This window comes from Anolis carolinensis, chromosome 6 (assembly GCF_035594765.1).
Source record: "Anolis carolinensis isolate JA03-04 chromosome 6, rAnoCar3.1.pri, whole genome shotgun sequence".
Taxonomy (NCBI): Eukaryota; Metazoa; Chordata; class Lepidosauria; order Squamata; family Dactyloidae; genus Anolis; species Anolis carolinensis.
In genome coordinates this window covers 13,578,958-13,605,148 of record NC_085846.1, presented here as the reverse complement: position 1 = coordinate 13,605,148, position 26,191 = coordinate 13,578,958, and the positions used below count along the sequence as shown (strand labels likewise).

At 40.9% G+C, this 26,191-nt stretch overlaps 2 protein-coding genes across 3 annotated transcripts; both read right to left on the bottom strand.

Annotated features, from left to right (window-relative positions):
- Window positions 1-891: 891 nt before the first annotated feature.
- Window positions 892-9,818, bottom strand: LOC100562769 (nuclear FMR1 interacting protein 2). 2 transcript variants are annotated; one of them, XM_008117130.2, is made up of 5 exons: window positions 8,886-9,818; window positions 6,186-6,233; window positions 3,325-4,164; window positions 2,802-2,834; window positions 892-1,246 (listed from the first exon to the last, which is right to left on the bottom strand). In XM_008117130.2, exons 1-5 carry the CDS (start codon window positions 8,995-8,997, stop codon window positions 1,197-1,199), a joined length of 1,083 nt encoding a protein of 360 aa, XP_008115337.1. In that variant the 5' UTR covers window positions 8,998-9,818; the 3' UTR covers window positions 892-1,196. The 2 variants fall into 2 exon arrangements, with proteins under 2 accessions (XP_008115337.1, XP_003225029.2); XM_003224981.3 differs by lacking the exon at window positions 6,186-6,233.
- A 2,133-nt stretch (window positions 9,819-11,951) lies between these two features.
- On the bottom strand, window positions 11,952-24,142 carry kctd13 (potassium channel tetramerization domain containing 13). The gene is made up of 7 exons (XM_062957509.1): window positions 23,999-24,142; window positions 19,494-19,761; window positions 18,510-18,679; window positions 18,053-18,142; window positions 16,267-16,319; window positions 15,926-16,121; window positions 11,952-13,907 (listed from the first exon to the last, which is right to left on the bottom strand). Exons 2-7 carry the CDS (start codon window positions 19,753-19,755, stop codon window positions 13,665-13,667), a joined length of 1,014 nt encoding a protein of 337 aa, XP_062813579.1. The 5' UTR covers window positions 19,756-19,761; window positions 23,999-24,142; the 3' UTR covers window positions 11,952-13,664.
- Between the last annotated feature and the right edge of the window lie 2,049 nt (window positions 24,143-26,191).

The window sequence follows — 26,191 nt, the reverse complement described above, 5'->3', positions numbered from 1 at the left end:
ACATTCCCCCTCAATGGTTGTTTTATTTCCATTATTTTAAGTTGGGGACAGGACAATGGAGGGTATGGTCCAGATCCATCAATCCATTTAGGAGGCTTTGTGGTACAAACCAACAGAAGACATACCAGTATTTTGACTTTTATATAGACAGGCAGTCCACGAGTGACAAACATCCAACTTACAAATGACTCATAATTAAAAACTAGAGTGTGACAAAAGGAAGTGAGAGAAATCTACCTCTAGGAAGGGAAATTCTCTCCTGAAAGAGTTATCATGGGGAAAAGGTGTCTCAACTGAAGCTTTATCCCCAATCCTCGATTCCACAAGTCGATTTTTTTTCAAAATCCAGTTCTCTCGGGGACAGAAAGTGAGACAAAAATCTTCTGAACAGGAAGAGACAGCAAAACAAACATCACAGGGGTATTCATCCTTTCCTATGCTATCCAAAACTTGCCCACACACATATATGTACATGTATATGAGATTCTATTGAAATGTGGTTGAGTCTCTCAATTATAACCCTCTCCAATACACTACCATTATTCAAGTGCTGCTCTTACAATTGTCAAAATGTATTTATGTATAGCCTTTCAACAAAATTGCCTGTTGTATTTTTGAAGATTAGGGCTTTACAGCAATTAAAGAAACGAGAATCCCATCAATCAGCATATATAAATAGGCAACTTTTCAAAATTGACCCTGCATACTTAAAGGATGCACAGAAGGAGATCCCAACTCCCTCATTTCTGTTAAGGTGTTCCAGCTCTCAAAGTACCTCCTTCCATCTCATGTCCCATCACCACAGCCCAAAGCATTGTATTAGTAACAAAGTTGGCTATTCATCTCTGTGTTCTGCTGGACAAGAATCAGACACTGGCCATGCCAAAGATGTGAATTTAAATAAATTCTTTTTTTGCCTTTATTTTCAGGGGAATCCAGAGAAATTAAAAACCATGTGAAGAAATTAAAAACCAGAGCATTGAATCAGTGGGAAAGGGGAGGGGATGAGACATGAGCCCCACTCGGGGCAATTTGGGCTTATAACAGCGGAGGGAGGGAGGTAGGCAGGTGGCATAGCTTCCCCTTTCAAGATGCCTGGGCTTCTCCGGTCTTCAAGGGGAATAGGGGCAGGCGCTTGGCCTCTCCCCATGTTCCCCCTCATATCTTAGCGGTGTTTCCCCTGGGCTTCCTTGGAGTTAACCTTTTCCGTCCAAGGTATCCGTGTAGACCATCACTCTGCTAGGAGCTAGAGGGGAAAAGAAAAACAGGTGGTGATGTTGAAATGAACACACATACTCAGTAGAGATGTTTCATGGCAAAACAGATCCCAGGGTTTCTTCAGGCCTCATTATTCTAATGCACATGTATCAAATTCAGTCTAGTCCATCATGTCATTTTATGTGGCCTTCTAGATACTGTCTTCCTATATTCCTCAGTCATTAGACATCATGACTAGAGCTGATGGAGTTGTGATGCAGTAACATCCAGAAGACTGCAGTTTATTCTTTTAGTCAGGAGAGTGGGATTTGAATTGAATTCAATAACATCTGGGGACCCAAAATGGATAAAAACTAAAGTGTACCAAACGCTATGTAGAAATATGATAGTTGGCCCTCTGTATCCAGATTCTCCATCAATGGCCCTTTGAAGGCAACCGTAAGGCTGATGTGGCCCTCAGTGCAAATGTGTTTGCTAGCCCTAGTCTAATGTATTAAGTTAGTGAAATAATAGACCTCTGACAAGTCTTCACAAGAACACAGTTATCCTATAAATGGGCTGAACTATCGAGGGCAAACCCACACCCAGAATCAGTGGTTGTCTCCAGCACCTCTCCCCATGTGTCCCAATCTCATTCAGTATAGTTTCTACATCTCCCCATACTCCAGAAAACCAGCCAGCCTTGTAATAGCATCTGTACACCTTATCCAGATTCAATAGCTGCTACTGCAGAAGGCATGCCCTGCTCTGTTGGTCTTTGGATGGTGCTGACTAATGGGTCTTAGGTGTCACTGACATATGAGGTGTCCAGATTTATGTTCTCTGACTGAAAATATTTTGCAAAGCACAATGTGATCCTTTCACTGGAGGGTTAGGCTCTAGATTAGTCAGCATCATGCAGCAATTAAGGCTTGAAAATTAGGAACTATGTGCTCAAGCACAACTAAAGTCTTGTTTTCAAAAAGTCAAAGGATGTTAAAATATGAATTCACCCTGTCTCAACTTTTAGATAAAATTTCCTTTATAAAATAGTGTGCTTCATCGGGGTATTTATGTGCATGTGTCAATGGCTATATGACAAGGAACTGACCAATGCATTAAGAAAATTATGTTTCTAAAGTAAAGATCAGTTTGTATTTGTTGTAGCTATTAATCCAGCTATTAATTGTTGTGGCTATTAATCCAGCTATTAATTGTTGTGGCTATTAATCCAGCTATTACGGTAATTGCAAAGGGTCCCAGCTATTGTTTCTGATAAAAAATAAGATAAAGTACACATTGACTCTTGGAATAATGTCCCCCTTCAAAGATCTCCAAATACCACTCCATCTCTTACATCCCTCCAACTCGTACAACTGTATTCTCCAGAAATCCATAAGACTACTTTTAATGTATGTAATCACCTAAATCACAGTTTGGAAATCACATAGCCAACCTTGAGTTCTGCAGTGAAGATACAGATAGCTGGGCACAAAATATCAAGTCAGCTGGACCAGGAAGTACTACACTACCTGTATCACTGATCTTACAGGTCTAAGTTTGATTGATCGAGAATTGTACAGGGAGTTCATTCCATGACTTACCTTGATTGTGTAGTTCCCATATATGACTCCATTCTATATTAGGAAAGAGAAAAAAGGAAAATTAGAAGTTATACACTGACTTGCCGTATTACTAAATAACAATCAGTGTCCCTACATCCTCGGACATAGTCAAGCAGCTCACTACTCACTAAGAATGCTTTCAATATTAACTGAATCAAGAAACTGTGGTGACCAAATGCACATTTCAGGAAAAACAAAGCACAGAGTTTGAAGATAAATTATATTTTATCTAAACCCTAGTTGCCCTACCTGCCCTTTACTTCCTCGCTAGACATCTTGTACTATCCCAGTTGCCTCCCCTTCCATACAATTCAAAAGGCATCCTGAAACATTTTCACCATCACCATAAGCATCCCTGATCTTTCACATCATCCCCTTCAAAACAGACATAATATATTCAATCAAAACAGACATAATATATTCACACAGCTCCCAAGCCTGAATACATAGCTCAGTGGCCACACTTCCCTCACACAGTCCTAGGTCTCTTCCATCATCTTACCTTCCAAATGATAATTTCTTGCAGCTTGCCAGTCACCAGCTTCCATTTTTTCCCAGCATGCTCCAGGATCTGCTTCCTCTTCCTCCTTATCTGATGCTGTCCCGCCACCCCCTCCATGCCCGGCCCCTGGCTCGTTGATAAAGGAGAGGCCCCATTCATTTTGGAAGATGGCTCCCAGATGTTGTCGCCGACTGTTGTCAGTAGGTGGGGAGTTACTTGGGGGTGGCGCCAAGACACAGTTGGGGAGGCTATTCGTGGTGCGGACGGCTGAGGCAGGAACATGGCAGGCTTTCCCTGGCTGATCCAAGTTCTCTTTCAGCTTGCTGGCATACGAGATCTTGGGGATGATCCGGGCGCTGCTGCTATCGACCGGGAAAGCGGGAAGAGGCCTGAAGAGTGACCATGTTTCCTTTCCAGACTCTTCAGTGGTTGTGCCAGTGGCATTAGTTGCCACAGCAGGTTTCTCACTTGCTTTGACGGTGCCGCCTCGCTCTGACTCCGGAGAGGAGGATGGGGAAGGTGGGTCAGAGTAGCCCCGGCGCCGATGCTGCCATCGCCCATTGGAAAGACCCTCCGGAGCACAGTGGTGATGGCCATTGGTGCTGGGCCCCCATTCTTTGCGGTCTGAGGGACTCCCTCGGTAGGTCTTGCGGTAGGCAGCATGGAAGGGCCGGCTGTGGTAGAAGTGGGGAGGGTAGCGGCGCGGGTGGTGAGGAACTGGAGGGTCCCGTTCAGACAACTGGAGGTTGCGGATGTTAAGGCTGTTAGAAGGGCTCAGGGGAACACTGGGCTCATCTGCTATCTCAGCGGGGGTGGTATAACCATTTGACTCCCATGACCCTGAAGAGGAAGGACAGCAACAGTGAGAGCAAGGTTTGCATTAGTCACACAATTAGGAGAATACTGAGTCACAGGCATCCTGGCATATCTCTTAAAATAATGCCTCCTCTCATTTCTGGTATAAAGGCAGGGGCCCAGATTTTATTTACAGTAGAGTCTCACCTATCCAAGCTAAACGGGCCAGCAGGAGCTTGGATAAGCGAATAACTTGGATAATAAGGAGGGATTAAGGAAAAGCCTATTGAACATCAAATTAGGTTATGGTTTTACAAATTAAGCACCAAAACTTCATGTTATACAACAAATTTGACAGAAAAAGTAGTTCAATACGCAGTAATGCTATGTAGTAATTACTGTATTTACGAATTTAGCACCAAAATATCACGATATATTGAAAACATTGACTGCAAAAATAGTTTGGATTATCCAGAGGCTTGGATAAGCGAGGCTTGGATAAGTGAGACTCTACTGTAGTTACTTTTTCAACTTGTCATAACTGTGTCCAGAACCATTTTTTACTACTGCATTAGTGCTGCTCAGTGTGGTGCCAGCTCCTGAGGAACTGGTGAGTTGCAAGAAAGAAAGAAAAACAACTGTAACTAATGGGCAAAAAAATTATACTGGCCCCTGACACACCAGTCCTACCACTACTCTGTCACTTCCCATATGTATGAGTTATGACTTATCAATTCCCATGTGTAACTAAAATAAAATAGGGCACCCTATTGAACTAGTATTTTAAATCTGGTAAGAATGCAGGGTGCCAAGTCATCTGAACCCTTAAAAATTCAAAGTATGTTTGCTGCTTTTCTGCTGAATGCTGAATCCTTTTCTCCAGTTTGGAGCTCACTGGCCTTATAAAAGGAAGAAGCAGAGGTTCATATTTTACAAGAGCATCAGGCTCCAGACATGTGTTATGGGCAGGAAAACCCAAGGTGTCGCTCATCTTTCCAATCTACAGAGGTTTTTTAAAAAAAGAAATCCCTTAGTATAACAAGCTTATTAACCTCCAAAACAATCATTTAAATGTACAGAGAAGGGATTGGAGGCAAGCACAGGAATGGCCCTTCTATATACTGATACAGTTTAGGAAAAGCAAAAATCTGAAATACCACTCTTGAAACTGTTTTAACCTCTTTGCTTTTTTATTTAGCTGGGCTTTTGAATAAGTCAAAAGAAGTTATAAGCTGACTTCCCCCCTCTTTATTAACTGCTTGGGACTTTGTTTACACAAACGAGGTGAGGCGCCTGTTGTTCTATGGCCAGCTCTGAAAGACAAGCAACTAGTACCTCGGTAAGCAACTATAAAAAAAAAGGCTTTCTGCCAACAGGCTGGTGAAGGAAGTATAAGTCTCCCTCCTTCACAGCCACAACAGAAACCAAGTAGGCTAGTGGAGAAAGACTGGATATATGTGTCATTCTTTCGCCAGCCCACTCATTTTTCACACGAAACTTCTGGTTGCCCTTGGCTACCAAGTAGTTGTTAAATGGAATGCTGCTTTAGCTTCAAACTACCTGCCTCTTCATTTTTATGCTTTTCTAAAAAGAGGTAAAAAAGGAAAAACAGAAATGCTGGAGACAAATGCCAAAATGTAAGGAAGTCAAACCCAAGACTTAAATCTCATTTCTTTGGGATTGTTGCATTTGCTTAAAAAATCCTAGAAATTCTGAACTATGGGGTTCTTCCATACTTTGCTAGTCTGAGAATATGAAGTTCTAAAATCTTCAGTTCTTTTAATTTATAAGCTTAATTGCACTATTAAATAAATGCTATACCCTTCCACAAGTACGATAAATAGAAAAGTTGGTATCTAGTAAATAAAAAGAGTTGCAAACAATCACATTTTCTTTCATACTTTTTCAATAAACAAGACTGAGTGGCTAGGGATTATAGTGTGGAATTGGGTGTTCTGAGGGTGAACGTTATCTCATCCTGCAGTGAGATGAAGCCCTTCTGAGACAGAAAAACACACAGACACCATGACAGAAGAATAGGAAAGCCCCAATTCAGTATAACACACCTTCTCTGGAGACCTGGCTTGGCCTGTAGCCCAGCTCTGCTCCACTCCCTGCATGACAGAAAGAAGGTTTTATTTACAGCATTTACAGATCAAAAAGGACAGCTTGCATTTAGATTTCTGTTGCAAAAAAAAAGGAGCCACTAAATGGGCAACTGAACAGGGGGTATCCTGGTGGGAACAGGAAACCAGTGCTAGTGTAGACTGGTGCATTGAGAATTATCAGCGGGTGGACATGACTCTCAATAGTCTGTAAAGATGTGGTAACTGGTATGTGCATGCATGTGCCTTCAAGTTGCCTGTTGGCTTATGAAGATCCTGTGAATTTCACAAGGTTTTCCTGGGCAAGGAATACTCAGAGGTGGTTTTGCCAGTTCCTTCCTCTGAAGTATTGCTGATAGCAGATGAGATTTCATGTCCACAGGTTTGGCAGAAACTACACATTTTCCTGCATGGAAGAATTGGGCTGGGCTGGATGGCCCTTGTGGTCTCTTCCAACTCTATGATTCTATATGGTCGAGGCAAGAAAAAATGAAGCAGGAATGCACTCTAGTGGTAGAGAGAAACTTTCTTCTGAAATATAGCTGGTAGTTTCAATATTTTCCCAATATGAAGGGGGCGGGTATATGTACATGTGCCTTCAGGCTGCTTGTGTATGTTGCCAGTCAACTTTTGATGGTCCTGTAAATTTCACAGGGTTTTTTTAAAGTGAAAGAATACTCTGATGTGGTTTTGCCAGCTCTTTCCTCTGAAATACAGCTGTTAGTTTAGATGATTTTCCCAATATGAGGAGAGGGGGTACTGTGGGGAACTCCACTGGAGGCGAAAGATGAGATTTCGTGCCCACAAACATGGCAGAAATTACACAGTTGAGGCAAGAAAAGATGAAGTAAGAAGGCACTCTGAATCCAGTAGTTCAGAGATTATTGAGACTAAAGGGATAATGGATTAGCCAGGCATAGGCAAACTTTGGGTGTTTTGGACTTCAACTCCCATGATTCCTAACAGTCTTAATTTGGCAATAGAACAAAGTTGATAACCTTTTTAAAGAAAAGTACAAACTCCAAGTGGCTGTGATGGCAGTTTCATGTCATTATATAATTTTTATGTCGTTATATAATTTTGTTTGCTTACGTTTTGTTTAATTTATTGATGTTAGGTTCTAATTTTACATTTACATGTGGCGTTAATTCTGGATTATTTTGTCAGTATGTGCTTGTTTCATTAAGGTACGGAATGTTTGCCTTTTTGTATGTTGGAATCCACCCTGAGTCCCCCTGGGGAGATAGGGCAGAATATAAATAAAGTATTATTATTATTATTATTATTATTATTATAATTATATATTACTATTATATTTGGGGCATGAGAAAAGCCTCCCAGCAGGATGGTAACACATCTGGGCATCCTCAGGTAATGTCTTTGTAGACAGCCAATTCTCTCACACCAGAAGGGACTTGCAGTATGTAATAAAGTTGCTTCTGACATGATAAAAATAATTGTATTATTATTATTATTATGGCTGAGATTTTCCAGGCTCCAAAGCAGGCCCTAAAAAACACTGGGCTTTGTGGGAATATTGTGGAGAGAAACAAAATACTCCTATGGAGATTCCAAAGGAGCCTCCTCTGTGGAGAAAAAAGTGTGGTATAACATGTTGAATTAATGCCAGACACCCTCTGTAGTTGGGTCATTTTAATTGGTCTAGGTCAGGGGTCCTCAAACTTTTAAAGCAGAGGGCCGGTCCACAATCCTTCAGACTGTTGAGGGGCCGAATGATCATTTGAAGAAAAAAAATGAACAAATTCCTATGCACACTGCATATGTCTTATTTGTAGTGCAAAAACAACAACAACAACAACAACAAAAGAAAAATAAAATATTTAAAAATAAAACAATTTTAACCAACTTAAACCGATCAGGATTTCAATGGGAAGTGTGGACCTGCTTCTGGCCAACAAGATAGTCAAGTTAATTAAGATTATTGTTGTTGTGTGCCTTCAAGTCATTTCAGATTTTGGGCAAGCCGAAGTCAAAAAATTATTTATTTATTTATTATTTACTACATTTATATCCTGTCCTCACCCCGAAGGGAACTCAGAGCGGCTTACAATTTATATCTATATACAATATATTATATTATTAGCATAGAACAATATTAGCATTATATATTACTATATTGAATTATACTGATATATTGTAATATTATTAGTAATATTGCATGTAATATATAATATATAATTAATATTATTATATGGTATTATTATTAGTATGACATTGTATTACATTATATATTTCTATCAATATTATATGTATATACAATATTATATTATTAAAACTGATATAAAAATGTTGTATTATAAAACTGAAGGCAGGGGCCAGGTAAATGACCTTGGAGGGCCGCATCCGGCCCCGGGCCTTAGTTTGGGGACCCCTGGTCTAGGTATATGCTGTGTGCAATAACGTTCTTATTGGTTTAACTGTTATTTTGAAATTTATTGTTAATATGTTACTTAACATTTTATTGTTATTACTTATTATTTATTTTTTGATATTAAGTGATGTAGTTGTGGCATTGAATGTTTGCTGTTTTATATGTATGCAAACCGCCCTGAGTCCCTCTGGGGAGAGAGGGTGATCTAGAAATAAAGTTTATTATTATTATTGTTATTATAACTAAACCTAATAATAATAATAACTCACCTGTGCGGATGCGGTTGCTGAGGTTGTGGCATTTCTCCTTCTTTGCTGCCAGGAGGTGCAGCTCCTCTTCTGGGTTGCGGTTCTCATCCATGCCCAGTTCCTCTTTCTGCATGGCCTCTGGATGCCCCGGGATATAGATTGGTTGGAAACCCCCCAACGATGCAAACGGCCTTCCTTGAGACCCGAGACCTAGCTATGGGTGTATTCCGACCCTCCTATTAACTCTTTCCTAGTTCCTGAAAAGCTACAGGCGGAAAAACAATCAAGACAGACAGAAGCGGGCCTCAATGGCAACTCCTTCAGAAAAGCTTTTATTCTATGGGGCCTGTGGTATTTGCAACTAGAACTGCTCCTAAATAATCTCAAGACAAACAGCTTAGTATTTTTTTAAAAAGTGATTTCTCCTTCTTCTTCTATTTTTAGTTGTTTCTACTCCCTATTACTTTCTCGTTTCCCGTTACTCAGTACCTTGCTCCCATCCCCTACAGAGAAAATGTATTTTTCCTACCAAAATAATGCCCCACAAAAGCGCCTTTTTCTCTACTTCCTTAAGGAGGCCCCTCTCCAGCCAACGCTACTCTTCAGAGTTGGGAAACAGGCCCTAAGCCTTCCTCCTGACGGGTTGTTTTTTTCCCCTCGCGCTTTCCGATCGGGGCCTTCCCAAAAGAGAGCGAAACCCGCCGCCCAAACGGTTTCCCCCGCAACAAACCAGGAACCTCGCCCTGAAAAAAGAAGGCCCTGCGCTTCTCCCTGCAGGCCCAGACGCTTTCCCCCTTCCTTCCTTCCCTCCTTCCTTCCTTCCTGCCCGCCTTCCTCTTCCTTAGGCCCGGGCGATTTCCCTCAAGCCCGCCGCCCGGCACATTCACCCAGCCAGCCAACCCCCGCCACGTGACCGGTTTCCCCCTTTGGCCTCCTCGGGTCATGTGACCGCCCAGGCGCCGCCGCTTCCGGGAAGGGAAGCCACCACGTGAGCCAGAACCTTTCCCCCCCCGGGGTCATGTGACCGGATTCCCCGAATCATGTGGCAGGAAAAGTGGTGTGGCGACGCCCAGCTAGGCCTCTTGCATTGGGCCCAACGGAATCGAGGCCTGGCGGGCTTTAGGTTTCAAGTATGTCTCTGTGCATCAATCTATTCCAGGCATGGGCAAACTTCGGCCCTCCAGGTGTTTTGGATGAATCTGGGAGCCCTTTCTCTTCTGTCCCTCTTTCGCTTTAACGCATTGCCTGTGAATCTCCTGATAAATAACCAAGGACTCTCCAGTTCAAAACACAGAGCCTGGACAATGTGTTGTCGAAGGCTTTCATGGCCGGAATCACTGGACTGCTGTGAGTTTTCCAGAGTGTATAGCTATGTTCTAGAACAGTGGTTCCCAACCTTTGGGCCTCCAGGTGTTTTTGACTTCAGCTCCCACAGTTACTAACAGCTTATAAGCTGGCCAGGATTTCTGGAGGACCAAAGGCCACTGTTCTAGAAGCATTCTCTCCTGACGTTTCACCTGCCGGACAAACAATCAGGGCCAGCTAACACCTCCCAACAAAGGACTCCCCCAGGCAAGAGGTAGCCAGGCTTTGAAGCTGCAAAACCATTCAATGCTAATCAAGCTGGCCAATTGCAACATTCACACTTGCCTCAAGCAGACAAGAGTTCCTTCTCCCACCCTGGACATTCCACAGATATATAAACCTCCCTTGCCTAGTTTCCAACAGACCTCACAACCCTGAGGATGCCTGCCATAGATTGCGGACCAAAAGGTTGGCAGTTCAAATCTAGAAAGTGGGATGAGCTCCCGCTGTTAGCCCCAGCTTCTGCCAACCTAGCAGTTCGAAAACATGCAGATGTGAGTAGAACAATAGGTACTGCTTTGGCAGGAAGGTAATGGCATTCTATGTAGACATGCCGGCCACATGACCTTGGAGGTGTCTATGGACAACGCTGGCTTTTCAGCGTAGAAATGGAGATGAGCACCAATCCCCAGAGTTGGACACAACTAGACTTAATGTCAGGGGAAAACCAAAACAATGTTATATTATTAGCATAGCACAATATTAGTATTATATATTATTATATTATACTATACCACCATCCTGCAATATTATTAATACGTAATATATAATATACAAGTATATTATTATAGATTATATTGTACTATATTATTATACAATATATATAATACACTACCAGTATATTATACTATTAGTATTATATAATATATTGTACCATATTGTAAGTCAGGGGTCCCCAAACTAAGGCCCGGGGGCTGGATGCGGCCCATCAAAGCCATTTATCCGGCCCCCATGGCACAAGGGCAGAAGGGGGTTGGGCTAAATGATCCAAGGGGTCTCTTCTCTTACAACCCTTATTATTATTATTATTAACATTGCGGCTGGGTGGCCATCTGTCAGGGATGCTTTGCTTGTGCTTTTGGTTCTGCATAGGCAGAAGGGGGTTGGACTAAATGGCCCAAGGGGTCTCTTCCAACCCTCTTTTTATTGTTGTTGTTATTATTATTATTATTGCTCAGTAGCCAACTATAGTCCAGCCCTCCAACAGTCCGAAGGATCGTGAACTAGCCCCCTGTTTAAAAAGTTTGGGGACCCCTGTTGTAAGTAGTGTAATATATGTTATTTTACATTATTAATTATATATAAAATAGTATTATTACATTATAAGGTTATTTCTATATATTATTTTATTATCTATATTGAGGGGCTCCCAAGTGCTGTTGCAAAAGACATGATGGAGCTGTGTCTTCCTGGCTGCCCCCTCTTCATGCATTTTATCACACCCACACCCAGAAAAGTTATTAAAACATCACCTGTCTTGGTGTCTTTTGGCCCCTATTTGTATAATTGCTCTAGTTACTATCAGCTGTTGAAAGTGTTGGAATTCAACCACACAGGTTCAAGTCTGCAGTCCTCAATGAGAAGCAACTAGATAGCATTAGGCTAGGCTGAGGCAGGCATGTAGCTGGGGGGGGGGAGCTTGAGGGGCTTCAGCCCCCCCCCCTTCCGAAAGTATCCCTATGCTTCCCTCTCTTTAATATAAAAAAATCAGAAAATACAACATTTTTTAAAGCAGGAACCTTTATTACAATAATTTAATAGAAAAAAACCCACAATTTAAAATAAATTATGCAAATACAAAAAAAGTTACAATAATTAATGCAAGATTACCTCCTCCAGGGAGGGGAGGATATACAGAAAGAAAAAACAACAAAGAGGGGAGAGGAAAAATAACACCTTCTCCCTTGCAAAAATATATTTACGTGTAATTAATTTTTATAAATGCAATGGTTCATTACAAGCTCACCTTCCCTCCTTCTCCCCCATCCCAACAACACCAAAGAAAGGGCTCAAAGAGCTGTTGGAATCCCTATATTACACTTTGCATAAGGTGGTGTGAACTGCGTACCCTTCCCTCTGTAAAACAAGGGACTGAAAGCATTTGAAGGTGAGGACCAGAGAGAATAATATTCTGTTGAAAGATAAGGATAAATAAGGGAATCGAAAATCTATACCTGAATCTTGCACTACATTGTGCAGGAGAGGGCAGCAATAGTTCTGACTATAATATGTTGTTTGGATGGATGCCTACTAAACGGGGTTTTAAAACACCTGGAGTATTTTGAAGCAATGTTATAGTATATGCATTAAGTTGATGGGGGGATTCAGATGGATTTGGATTGCAAGACATATACTTAAGGAGACCGTGTTAAACTGGGTTTTTTGATTCAGAGGGGAAAAATAGCTATGAACAGATCCAGAACTTTCCTCACAAGAGAAGAACAGGCAAATAAATGAACTGGTTTCAGGGATGGTTACCACCTGTTCTAATGAGATGGCTAATATGCAATTTTCTTCTGAATTATTCCAAACTAGATTTATTCATCTCGGCGTACAGGCGACTAAACCCAGTTTAAAATAATCTGCTCTAAAGTAGTAATGGATTTATAATCCAATGTATTCTACTGTAGTTATTTCATTACAAATTAGCCCGTTGTAAACTTTTAAAAGGGATGTAGTCACAGCTTTAACCAGAACACTTTAAGTATTCTAAATACAGATTTTTCCCTTCATACAGGTGAACCAGGTAAACAATTTAAGAAAGGGTGGTGTATTCAGACTAAAACCCGTTGTAGGGTGAAGGACGGAAGATCAAAGAGACCAGACACTGAACAGAGTTTCTATGTACCTGTGGGGTTTGTGTGTGTGGACATATATACACATACCAACCTAAGCAACTTCTTGCCCTTGGCTTCTGGAAAAAAAAAACAGTAACAGGTCAAGGTACTGTACATTATTTAGCAGAGAAGCAGTGTAGGTACCTTTGATATGCATTGCCCCAACACAGCTATTTTTACATTGGAGTTGTTTCATGGATCCTAAGTTAAGAGCCAAGAGGTCTCCATTCTAAAAGAAAGATATTATGGGTCACAGGAAGAAAGGACCACAGTCTAGTTTGGAGTGGACTATAGAAGATTATGAGGCCGGGAAAGGTTCAGAAGAAAAACAAGTGGAAAGTCAAAAGCATTAAGACTCAAATTTAACAGAAAAATCAATAACTGAAAAAGACATGACAGTAAAATGGAGAGTGGGCCAAGTAATGAACTGTTACAATAAAGGTAAGAAAGCAGATTTGGGTTGGTTATGAAGTCGAGGAACAATAGAAAGGGAAGAAGAAAAACTCCCAAAGAGGAGAGGGTTTGAAAAGAAGACCTTGTGAGGAAAGGCTTGGCACTGAATGGATGGAGTAATGAGGGTACCAGGAATGAGGACGAATCAGTCTTTGAAAACTGTTTGGTGGCCATGAGGGCGCTCATCGTGCATGATGTGTCGACGGACATGGATGCGTCGGACACGGTGCTCTCGTCCATCTTCGTCATCACCAGCACGGAGGGGGCCCCCACCTCCACCGGCCACCCCACCAGTTGCCTCCAGGAGGGCTCTGTCCGGCACTCGCGGTGTTTCATATATAAGGATGTTCAGGGTTTCCTCAAAGATCCGGGCTTCTGGGAACTCTACCTGTGCACATGGGAAACAACATTACGTTGACTCTCATGATCCTCTCCAACAACAGGAATGGAGACAGTATGGGCAAAGAGTACAGCTTCAACACAGAATCCCAGGTTCAAATCTTGACACGGATATACATCCAGTAGAAACTATTTTTCAATTTAACCAACTGTGTTGATCAAATTCCTGCACTGAACTTCTTGGAAGATAAAAATGCAAACAAAGGACTAAATAGATCTAAACCAGAGAAAGTTGGGGTTAAAGAGAATCTTTTCAGGAATTTTGTTGAGTAGCTAAACAGATAAATGTCCTATTCTCAGGCTCAATTCTACTGTATATGAAATGCAAATAATAGCAATCAACTTGCAAGATAAAAATTAATTTATCTCCCCGGAAACCTATGAATTAGGGTGGTATATTAAATCTTCTGTTGGATAATGCATATAAACTAGATCTTCAAATCAAATAAGCCCATATTTAAGAAGTACTCCGCATGAAATTGTAGACTGGAGAAATAAGAAATTTAACTGGACTCATAAACTATCAAATTGCTATACCAAAGACTTCATAGGGCCGGAATGGGGATCTTGCAACGTTCTAGCCTCCTGTATAATCTATTTTGTACATTCATATTCTCTGCTACCAGCGTGCTGGAGGAGATTAGTCAATTGAACACACTTTCTGAGTTTAAAACAGCAGTAAAGACCACTGTCTCATGACAGGCCCATCCAAATAATTTTAAATCAAGTGTTTTAAAATAGAGATTTTTATAAAGTACAGTAGATTCTCACTTATCCAACACTCGCTTATCCAACGTTCTGGATTATCCAACGCATTTTTGTAGTTGATGTTTTCAATAAATAATAATAATGGTGCTAAATTGGTAAATACAGTAATTACTACATAGCATTATTTCGTATTGAACTACTTTTTCTGTCAAATTTGTATAACATGATGTTTGGGTGCTTCATTTGTAAAATCATAGTCTAATTTGATGTTTAATAGGCTTTTCCTTAATCCCTCCTTATTATCCAACATATTTGCTTATCCAACGTTCTGCCGGCCCGTTTATGTTGGATAAGTGAGACTCTACTGTACTGGTTTTCTATGGATTTTTTAATTGATACTATATGTGTAATTCATTGTTGTGCCCTGTCATGATCTATTGGGGGTGGTAGTGGTAAGAAAAAATAATTTGTAGCAGTAATTTAATTTTTATGGGATGACCATCTTTAGAGCCAGCTAAGTGCTAGTATTTATTTTCATTTCCTTTTTAATTCCTCAAACTTAAGGGGGAGAAGGATCATCATCATCATAATCATCATCTCCCTTGATGGAAAGATATACTTTTTCGGTGCAGGCTCAAGAAGTGGAAAGGGCCTGTACATTTTTCTTTCTAATTATGCTCTTCAAACTGATCCAGTGGGAAATCTGTCACCTATTGACTGAAGGTGCTACTGTCAGCTTCAAACATAAAGGCACATTGCTGAACCGCAGCCTCTTTTGTTATTGATCATCATCATGATAGTAAGTTCATTAAAAATAGGTTGCATGATTGTTCTTTTACAGTCCCAAGAGGACAAACAAAAAGGACACTGGCCATATTTCTTGGCATGGGACAAAATTTGGCAAAACACATCATCCAAGTGGCGTGTGTACTCATGTATAGAATTGATTATTTCAGCTTAAGTACCTTTGCTAGCATAGTTACTGGAAAAAAAACATCAATTAATAAATTGCTCAAATATGGGATCTTGTCCCATGTAGGATACAAAGAAGAGTAAGCTGGTTTGCAAAAAGAAAGCAACAAATCATGATCCCAGATTCATATGATGCACTAAAAAGTTTTCGTATATCCAACTGCAGGAGGAGTCAAGTGAGAAAAAACCACTGAATGTGCTGGCATGTATTCATGGTTAGTCAAGATCTCTCTGAACCTGCACTTACAGTTACATATGAAGTCAGCTAAAAAAGCTCAGGAAATGGAAGAATTGTATTTAGAATACAGAAGACTGCCTGCGATTTACCTTGGTCTGCTTCTTCTCTGTAGCATAGACAATGGAAGTGCAGCAGACTTCAGCGATCTTACGGCCCTGACCATAAAAGGACCAGCAGCAAATCTCATCTCCAAGAACATCTTTGATGAAGAGCACCCTTCCATTAAACCTCAAAGCTAATTTGTCAAATAGTTCAATATTCTTCAGTAAGTTGTCATCAGAGTTACTGGAAAGGGAGGGAAGGAAGAGAAAAAGTTGTGTGGCATCTTCACAATCCTAGCAAAAGAGTGGGAGTATTTGCTCAGGGCAAATGTGTGTGGTATGAGGCCAAGTTACATTCAATATAAATAGTAAAACATGATGGACTTTACCTTGTATATGAATACTTGTTATTACTTCTATTATGCAGTAACTTCACCACAGGCTAAAAAAAGAAAGAAATTTGTTAACAAAAAATACAATTGAAACCTTCGAAAAAGCTAAGATGATTGTTTTTTTGATCTGCTGTTTCAAGACTAGTTGTCACATGTAACTGTTTGTCTTTGCCATCAGCTGATACACAGTCAACTCACAGAATAGTAACAAACATTCTGACTTCCAGGGCATTACATGGAAGGTATTTAAAAATAATTTTCATGTAAATATCAAACCATGTGCCAAGATAATAATGTACAGAAACTTAGCATATCCAGTAACTGCCACTGTGCTGGTACAGCTGTGCCAGAAACTTCAGCTTTATTTTCTTTCTGCAAAAGTTTGCAATCATAGGACAGGCCGCCTGTCAATCACCATTAAGTTTGGTTCCGCCCCTTGTTCAGGGCTCTGGGAGGGAAGGAGCCATTTTTAAGTTAGTCTCACTTAGGAAGCTCATCTATAGGATGTAGACCAGCTCGTCCCATAAAAAGCTTCATATTTCAAGAACATCAGGGATATTGACCGTCCGGGGATACAGAACAACAGCACAGAAACATCTGCAAGCCTTGGCTGGTAGGTCCACTCAACACCCAGACGCATTTGGAGTTGGTAGTGGGTCCCAGATCAGCTAGGCCCAGATAATAGACAGCCTGGGAGAGGTTATAAGAGGATTTTCAGAGTTATTCAAAGCCAATCGCCTGTCCCTTGGGGACAAGACTCCTTGAAGATTTATTATTTGTTCGTCAATAAAGACTTTGTTATTTCTTTAAAGACTCAAAGGCCATCTTTTCAGGGAAATTCCTCAACAACCTTTCTTTAGGAACCCTGGCTTCCCGCTGGGCATAAAGTGTACGTCCTACCGTGTTTCCCCGGAAATAAGACAGTGTCTTATATTAATTTTTGCTCCCAAAGATGCTCTAGGTCTTATTTTCAGGGGATGTCTTATTTTTCCATGAAGAAGAATTCACATTTATTGTTGAACAAAAAAAAATGAACATTTATTATATACTGTACAGTACTTGTCATCACAAACCAGCATAACCAGATAAACTGTGAATCCTATCAAGAATTTATTACTACCATTATTTCTATGTACAACACTCTATGGTACATATATTTACCGATTCTGCATGCTCTGGTGTTCTGTTTGGCAGGTATGCTTCCAAACAAAACCTTTGCTAGGTCTTACTTTCGGGGGAGGCCTTAAATTTAGCAATTCAGCAAAACCTCTACTAGGTCTTATTTTCTGGGGATGTCTTATTTTAGGGGAAACAGTGTATATAGTAGACAATCAGTAACAGGCCCAGCGTGTGACAGAACAGCCACCATGCACTTTTGTCTACCTATCGACAAAACATCTGTGAGGCAATGCTTCAATATGCCTCTGGTTACAAAATATCAAAAATCAATGCAGCTATTTTTAGAAAATGACAGCTATGTGTACAGGAGAACAAATACACATGTCTTAGAGCGAAGACTGTGTGCATTAACTGGCTATAATCATGCTGATCTAGAACAATGGGAGTGGTGGCCCAATACACCTGGAAGACAGTAGATTGGGAAATCTGTACTACAAGTTAGTAAAAAAGGATATTAATAATGACAGGGATAAGGATATATGGAACAGTTTTCCATGCTGCTGGCATTTCTTCCCTGATTCTACTCAAGAGAGAGAACAACCATCCGAATAGCCTAAAGTGGCTTGACCAATAACAAGATCTCGTTATTTCAACTCCTTTTTACCTTGGAACAGCTTGAGATAATCTGCTGCTCCTCCTTGGGTGATGTTATCATGGGGATGTGGCAGAGAGGGTCAAAAGCTTCACTCTTTTGCTGGGTAGAAAAAAGATAAGAGTCAATCAGTTTTATTAAATGCCCTCAAAGCTACCCTGCATTACTGACTAAAATTGTTTATATTCCACCTTTCACCATCATCTTCAAAGCAGTTCATAATATTATAAGCAATGCCCTACATCAAAGAAAAGGAGGATAGGGTAGAAAGAAAAATACAAACATATCCTTAATTATTAAAAACAACCAGATGGAATTGTTACAGCAATTCTGGAGCAGTGGAGCTAGAAGACAGTTGGGCCCAGTTAAGCCAAGAGAACTGAGGCCTTACTGCTCACTTCCCCTGCAAAATCCTCCATTTGTTTCAAAATACATGTACTTTTTAGTTTCTAAGCAGGGAGCCACTTACCTGTAGGGCAAGCTGGCAGTCCTCAACCAAACCCTGTATCAGGTAGTACCGGGCTTCAGAGAGCACTTCTTCCAGCTCCCGCTGGGACTCTGGAAGGGATACTGAGCCATCTCTCAAGTAGTTCAGGATGGTTCCAAAATGGCGCCCACTTCGGTCAATCAAGATCCACCCTGAAAAAGCAGAAATGATTTGTTTCAGGCTATTTCAAGGACAATCTATTTCTGGATATTTTCTCTTGATACATTAAACCTGCTCTTTCCTTATACAGTATAATGATTTTTTTCAGCTTACAAAACCACAGAAGAGTATTAAATAGTGCCATATGATAAAACATTTTGACAGAGGTAAAGCCAAGTTTTGCCACTAAAACTATTAGCACCAGATATATGAAGGGTAACAGAAATGCAAAAGGTGCTAGCATGCTGATAAGGAGACAAATGCAGATATTGCTGGCAGTCATTAAGAAAAGAAAATAGATAGGTGAGAGCTAGCATAGTGTAGTAGTTTAGGTGCTGAACAGAGATGACTAGAGTTCAAATCCCTGCTCAGCTATGGAAATCCCCTGGATGACCTTGGACAAATCACACTCTCTCAGAATCTGGAGAAGGCAAAGGCAAAAATCCTCTGAACAAATTCTGTCAAGAAAGTCCAACAATAAATTTTCTTAAGGCTGTTATGGTTAGAAATAATTTGAAGACACGCAGAAAAGCAAAACAGATCCAAGTACAGTATCAGTTAAACCCAGGTATACCCAACTCATGTATGGTAGAAAAATGTTTCTGTCCAAACCGAGTGGAAGAGCACAGTTGACCTACAGGTCTCCAGTCAGTGGTGGAGGTAAAAACTATTAAAAGAAAGTTTTCAAACATGCTACAGTAGTCTTAATGCAGTACAGAAAAAGGCAAGCATAACATCAAAAATGGTGAAAGGTTGCCTGCCTGCATGTAAGTGGGGGACAGATGGTGAGAAAGCTCACAAACAAACCTTCACTATCTGTGAGCACCTCCATCCGGCCGCTGAACATTGCCTTGAGCATAGTGTCTTGTTTGGTGAGGGTCTGCACGGTGGTGTAATGCAGGGACCCTCCGACGTTCAGCTTGACATACTTGCTGCTAGGGTTCAAGGGCTTGAGGTCAAAGGTCACGCCAGCTACCCCTCCGCCGCCATCCCGTCGCTGCTGGGTTGGGACCAGGGGTGCGCAATTCTCCAGGGAGGAGGCCTGGTCTGCGGTGGCTTCAGCTGACATAGCCACCTGAACAAAAGAGAAAATTCAACAGAGAAATCATGCAATGCTGTGTTTTCTGCAGAGCTCAGATTTGACTGTTTTGGGAAGGAATGCAGAATGTGCCACTCTTTAGATGTTGTCAGAATGTAATTTCCATCATTCCGCATCACTAGTGCTATGCTGTTATTTTAGATACACAGATAGATAGTCGATGCCCTGCTTTTCTCTCAGGACTTAGATCCAAAGCAATGGCAATTCAGCTACATTTAGAAGATGAGTCAGAACCAGAAAAGTACATTTTAAAAATTGTTTTAATTCCTTATTACCATCTGCTGTTACTCATTACAGTGTTAAAGAGCAAGTCATGCCTAGTGTATTTCTTGTTCCATTTTTATTGCTTTCCTAACTCACTGTGAGAGGAAAGGCTTTTGAGACCAATAAAAATACAGCAAAGGATCTAGAGAAAAGTATATTAAAATGCTTCTAACAGTTATTTTTCAGAGTAACTGTGAACTGTTATGCATTCATCCATTTTCCGAACTCTTGCTGCTCTGAAAGTAACTTGTTAACCTGTTAGTTCTAACCTTTGTGACCACATACTTCCCAACCCATTTATTGAATTAGAAAAATTTTGCCTCAGGAAAAAAAGGTTTTGTCCTTTTCTGCAGAAAAAAGCACTCTGCAAACCTTCAAGCCAATTTCATTTTCCCCCACTTATTCAATTAAATCCCATCCTGGTCCTGTCTGCTTATTACCAGTTGTAGGTCTTCTATAGGGAAGGGGGTAAACCTCAGTCTTGTGGATTTTCTTAGATTTTACTATTTATTTATTTATTTATTTATTTATTTATTTATTTATTTATTTATTACAATATTTATATCTCGCCCTTCTCACCCAACAGGGGACTCAGGGCGGCTTACAATAAAACAGACATATAAAAACAGTACAATACACTATAAATCAGTTAAAAAATTAACTTACATAAACATTCATAAAATGCATTTATAAAATATAGATAGGCGTGTACAAGTTTAAAAGACTGGGTCTGTCAGTTGAGTTCCAGCATACATAATAGTAATTAATGCTGCTGATTCTTATTCGAAAGCCTGGCCCCACAACCAAGTTTTTACCTTCCTACGGAAGGATAGGAGGGAGGGAGCCTGCCTGATTTCAATGGGGAGGGCGTTCCATAGGCGGGGAGCCACTACTGAAAAGGCCCTGCATCTGGAGGTCCATTAACCAAAATCAGGTGAAAAATGTCACCTCTGGCATGTACTTATACTAACAGTTAAAATACAGAGTGGCTCTGAATATAGTCTTCCTCCAGAACCAAGGCTACATGTTCTCTCACACACACAAAAACACATTCTCTTGAACATTCTAAGACTTATGTATTTATGTGTATTCTTATTAGACAACTAGGGATCAGAAACCCATGTGAAGGTACTGAAAAATCACCCAGAGATCAACTATTAGATCCCAATTGGCCTTCTGCACATCTCTGCTACTCCTAGCAAGAAATGTGAGATTTACACTCATCTTTGTGTCTAATGCCCTTTGGCTCAACAAACCTGCCTCAGGCTATTGTTTCCTCCTATTGCCTCACCTTTGTGTAACCACACCAGGGATTAGTCCTGACATTTCCATGTTTTCATCCATCAACTACCCGCAAGTTGTTGATTCAACTCTTTCTAGATATGTAGCCTTGAGGAATGAAGAACAGCAGGCGTGTGTTTGAGTGCATCTACCCTGTAGAATTAATGCAATTTTGACCCACTTTAATCACCATAGCTCAATGCTATGGAATCCTGGGAGTTGTAGTTTGCTAAGGCACCTTCACTCTGGCAGAGAATGCAAAACATCTTGTAAAATTCCACAGCATTGAGCCAAAACAGTTAATGTGTCAAATTGCATTAACTCTACAGTGTAGGTGCATCCTTTGTGTGTGTTTAATTTGCTTCTTGTGTATCATACAAATCACACAAATGGTATTCCAAAAGTACTTGCATTCTTGAAGCACAGAGTTGTAAACCTCACTTAAAGTTTCTCCTGCGATTTCTCAACAATACTGTACTATCAAAACTTTCAATCCTGTTAAGGCTGTATACATTTGGGGTGGGGGGGGGTGTGTGGAAAAAATAATTCCAGAATTATAAGATATTATGTGTTTGCCTATACATATACAGTAGAGTCTCATTTATCCAACATAAACAGGTTGGCCGAACGAACGTTGGATAGGTGAAATTGTTGGATAATAAGGAGGGATTATGGAAAAGCCTATTAAACATCAAATTACGTTATGAATTTACGAATTAAGCACCAAACCATGTTTTACAACAAGTCTGCCACTTGTTTGGGAGCGTGGCTGCTCTTGTGTTGTTGCTGGGCGTGTTGGCCCATTGCGGGTTGCTGCCTAGAGAAACAGCTGTGGATCCGGGCGGGAGGCAGACTGCGTTGGATAATACAGAATGTTGGATAAGCAAAGGTTGGATAAGTGAGACTGTATACATATACATATATACATATATATATATACTGTGTGTGTGTATATATATATATATATATATATATATATATATATATATATGCAGTTCCCGAGTTACAAACATCCAACTTACAAACAACTCATAGTTAAGAACCAGGGTGAGACAACAGGAAATGAGAGAAATCTACTTCAAGGAAGGGAAATGAACTCTTGAAAGAGTTATCATGGAGAAAAGGGGTCTCCATTAAAGCTTTATTACCAATCCTTGCTTCCACAACAAACCAATTTTTTCAAAATCCAATTCTCACAGGGACAGAAAGTGAGATGAAATCTTCTGAACAGGGGCACAGACAGCAAAACTAACACCAGTGGTGTTAACCCATATACAGTAGAGTCTCACTTATCCAACAAAAGCGGGCCGGCAGAACGTTGGATAAACGAATATGTTGATAATAAGGAGGGATTAAGGAAAAGCCTATTAAACATCAAATTAGGTTACGATTTTACAAATTAAGCACCAAAACATGATTAACAACAAATTTGACAGAAAAAGTAGTTCAATACGCAGTAATGCTATGTAGTAATTAATGTATTTACAAATTTAGCACCAAAATATCATGATGTATCAAAAACATTGACTACAAAAATGTGTTGGATAATCCAGAACGTTGGATAAGCGAGTGTTGGATAAGTGAGACTCTACTGTATGTATATGTGTGCGTATATATATATATATACACACACACACACACAATATATATATATATATATACACACATACACACACACATATAAAGGTAAAAGTAAAGCGTTCCCCCTGATATTAAGTCTAGTGGTGTCCAACTCTGGCGGTTGGTGCTCATCTCCATTTCTAAGTCAAAAAGCAGGTGTTGTCCGTAGACATCTCCAAGGTCATGTGGCCGACATGACTGCATGGAGCACCGTTACATTCCTGTATTGATCTACTCACATTTGCATGTTTTTGAACTGCTAGATTGGCAGAAGCTGGGCCTAACAGCAGGAGCTCACCATGCTACCCGGATTCGAACCGCCAACCTTTCAGTCAGCAAGTTCAGCAGCTCAGCGGTTTAACCCGCTGGAGTTACACTTTAAAAAAGTACCTGCTCTGGCTTAAATACAAATTCAGCTTAAGAATAAACCTACAGAACCTTTCTCCTTTGTAACTTGGGGATTGCCTGTATATATATCAGGTATGGGCAAACTTCGGCCCTGTGGGTGTTTTGGATTTCAACTCCCACAACTATTAGGAATTGTGGGGGTTTAAGTTCAAAACACCCAGAGGGCCAAAGTTTGCCCATACCTGATACATATAGAAAGAGGGATAGAGAGACTTGATGATGATGGTTTGTACCCGTTTTTCTCTTCTTCCATTACTGGTACCCGAAGCATCTCACTGCCTTAAAAAAACCACACAATCTAAAAACCTATGAATATAAAAATTAAAACAGAATTATTTTTGAGACTTTAAAGCAGGCCTGGGCAAGTTTGGGCCCTCCAAGTGTTTTGGACTTCAACTCCCATCATTCCTAACCGCCTCAGGCCCCTTCCTTTTCCCCCTCAGCCGCTTAAGCGGCTGAGGGGGAAAAGGAAAGGGCCTGAGGCGGTTAGGAATGATGGGAGTTGAAGTCCAAAACACTTGGAAGGCCCAAACTTGCCCAGGCCTGCTCTACAATGTGGCTGTGAGGGCTCCTCTGCCCCTCACCTCAGCCACTGCTTCTCCCCCCTCCTCCTTCCCCCTTTGACCTCCGGCCCGCTCACCTCCAGCCCCGCCTGGATTCAGGGCCCAGTGACCAGCCGAGGAGATGTCCAAGCCCCAGAGGGAAGAAAGAAGAGGAGAAGGAGGCCACGGCGCATGCGCGGATTTCCCCGCCTTCTCCCTCCTCTAGGGGTCTCTCACTCTTTCTCTGGAGACCGTGAACGGCTACATCCGGGTACCGCCCATATGAAGCAAGCTGAGGCCGAGGAACACACGAACATATTGAAAAGGGGAGGGGGGAGACAACTGCGCACGCGCAGAACAAAATGCTGGAGGGGAAACAACGCAGCGGGGACCAAGATTGCTTGAGGGCGCATGCGCTGAAGGCAGTGAGAACTTCAGTGCTTTGTTAACTGTAGTGTTGTATAGGCAACTCTTCTGGGTACTGATTCTGGATTATAATGACAGTGTAGAAGGACAGGTGGGTTCTCACTCAACATCTTGTGTTTCGATGTTTATATGCTTTTGGTTTTAAACTGTACATTTGTATTCTCTTTATTAACACTTTAGGTCTCTTTTAAGAGAGAAAAGTTGGGATATAAATAACAACAGCGGAAATCAACCCAAAACGGAAGTAGTGCTGTGAAAATAAAACATACCGCGTTTTAAAATAGTGGCTGGGAAGAAAACTTTTTTGTAGATGGAAATAAAACCTTTGTGCTGCAATGGTTTTACAATGTCCTGTACTAATAGTAATACAGTAGAGTCTCACTTATCCAACGTTCTGGATTATCCAACGCATTTTTGTATTCAATGTTTTAAATTCATTGTGATATTTTGGTGCTAAATTTGTAAATACAGTAATTACTACATAGCATTACTGCGTATTTGATGCTTAATTTGTAAACTCATAACGTAATTTGATGTTTAATAGGCTTTTCCTTAATCCCGTCTTATTATCCAACATATTCGCTTATCCAACGTTCTGCCGGCCCGCTTATGTTGGTTAAGTGAGACTCTACTGTAATAATAATTATTTTTATTTGTTATTTGCCTTTCCTAATGGCCTGAGGCAGGATACAATAGTCAAAACATGTGACCATAAATACATAGATAAAACCACATCATTTAAAAAACATACACCAAACAGAGGATACAAAACCAACCTATAGTGGTAATAGAATGTAAATTCAAAATTTGTGATCCAGAGTTGACTGGGTTGACTTGATGGAAGAGAAAGGTCTCCAGTTGGGTCTTAAATTGGAGTCGACATCCGCCAGAGAACCAGTGTCCTAAAGAGCAGGTTGTATGGGAGAAGGCGATCCTGTAGGTAACCTGGATCCAAATCATGTAGGGCTTTAAAGGTCAAAAACAACACTTCATACTGTAGGGCTGACTGACTGGATCTACACTGCCATATACCCCAGGATCTGATCCCAGAATATCTGATTTGAACTGGATTATATGACAGTGTGGATTCATATAATACAGTTCAAAGCAAATAATGTTGACCTGCTTTGATCATCTGGATTATATGGCAGTGTAGAAGGGATCTGTGTCTACACTGCCATATAATTCAATACAAAGCCGATAATCTGGGGTGATATCCTGAGATATAGGGCAGTGTTGCTCCAACCTGTCTATTATAAAAGGTAAAGGTTTCCCCTGACGTTAAGTCCAGTCGTGACCCGACTCGTGGGGTTGGTGCTCATCTCCATTTCTAAGCGGAAGAGCCAGCATTGTCCGTAGACACCTCCAAGATCATGTGGCCGTCATGACTGCATGGAGCGCCGTTACCTTCCCGCTGGAGCAGTACCTATTGATCTACTCACATTTACATGTTTTCAAACTGCTAGGTTGGCAGGAGCTGGGGCTAAGAGTGGGTGCTCATTCAGCTCCAGGGATTTGAACCTGGGACCTTTTGGTCCACAAGTTCAGCAGCTCAGCGCTTTAACACACTGTGCCACCAGTGTGATAAGTTCCACAAAAGTAGCTTTCCTTTCTGATGAAATGCAGGCCAAAACGTTGAAAGGGGGAAGAACCCACATTCCTATACGAGAGGAAAGGAGGGAGCTTGGGGCTAAAAAGGGTCTCCTAGAAAACAGAAATATCACAAAGAGGCAAAGGAATAGAGGCAGAGGATAGGGAGAAATGGTAGCAAAGATGAAAAAATTGCAAGTGAGAGAAAAGAGGTGTGTCACAGGGTTGTTGTATGTCTTTCGGGCTGTGTGGCCATGTTCCAGAAGCATTCTCTC

Coding starts and splice junctions, on each gene's coding strand:
- LOC100562769 (XM_008117130.2), bottom strand. CDS start 8,997: ATGCAGAAAGAGGAACTGGGCATGGATGAGAACCGCAACCCAGAAGAG. Junction 6,234..8,885: donor CAGCAACCGCATCCGCACAG/GTGAGTTATTAT, acceptor TCTGTCATGCAG/GGAGTGGAGCAGAGCTGGGC. Junction 2,835..3,324: donor AAGAAATTATCATTTGGAAG/GTAAGATGATGG, acceptor TTCCTAATATAG/AATGGAGTCATATATGGGAA.
- kctd13 (XM_062957509.1), bottom strand. CDS start 19,755: ATGTCAGCTGAAGCCACCGCAGACCAGGCCTCCTCCCTGGAGAATTGC. Junction 18,680..19,493: donor GGTGCTCACAGATAGTGAAG/GTTTGTTTGTGA, acceptor CTGCTTTTTCAG/GGTGGATCTTGATTGACCGA. Junction 13,908..15,925: donor CAGAGAAGAAGCAGACCAAG/GTAAATCGCAGG, acceptor CCATGTGCACAG/GTAGAGTTCCCAGAAGCCCG.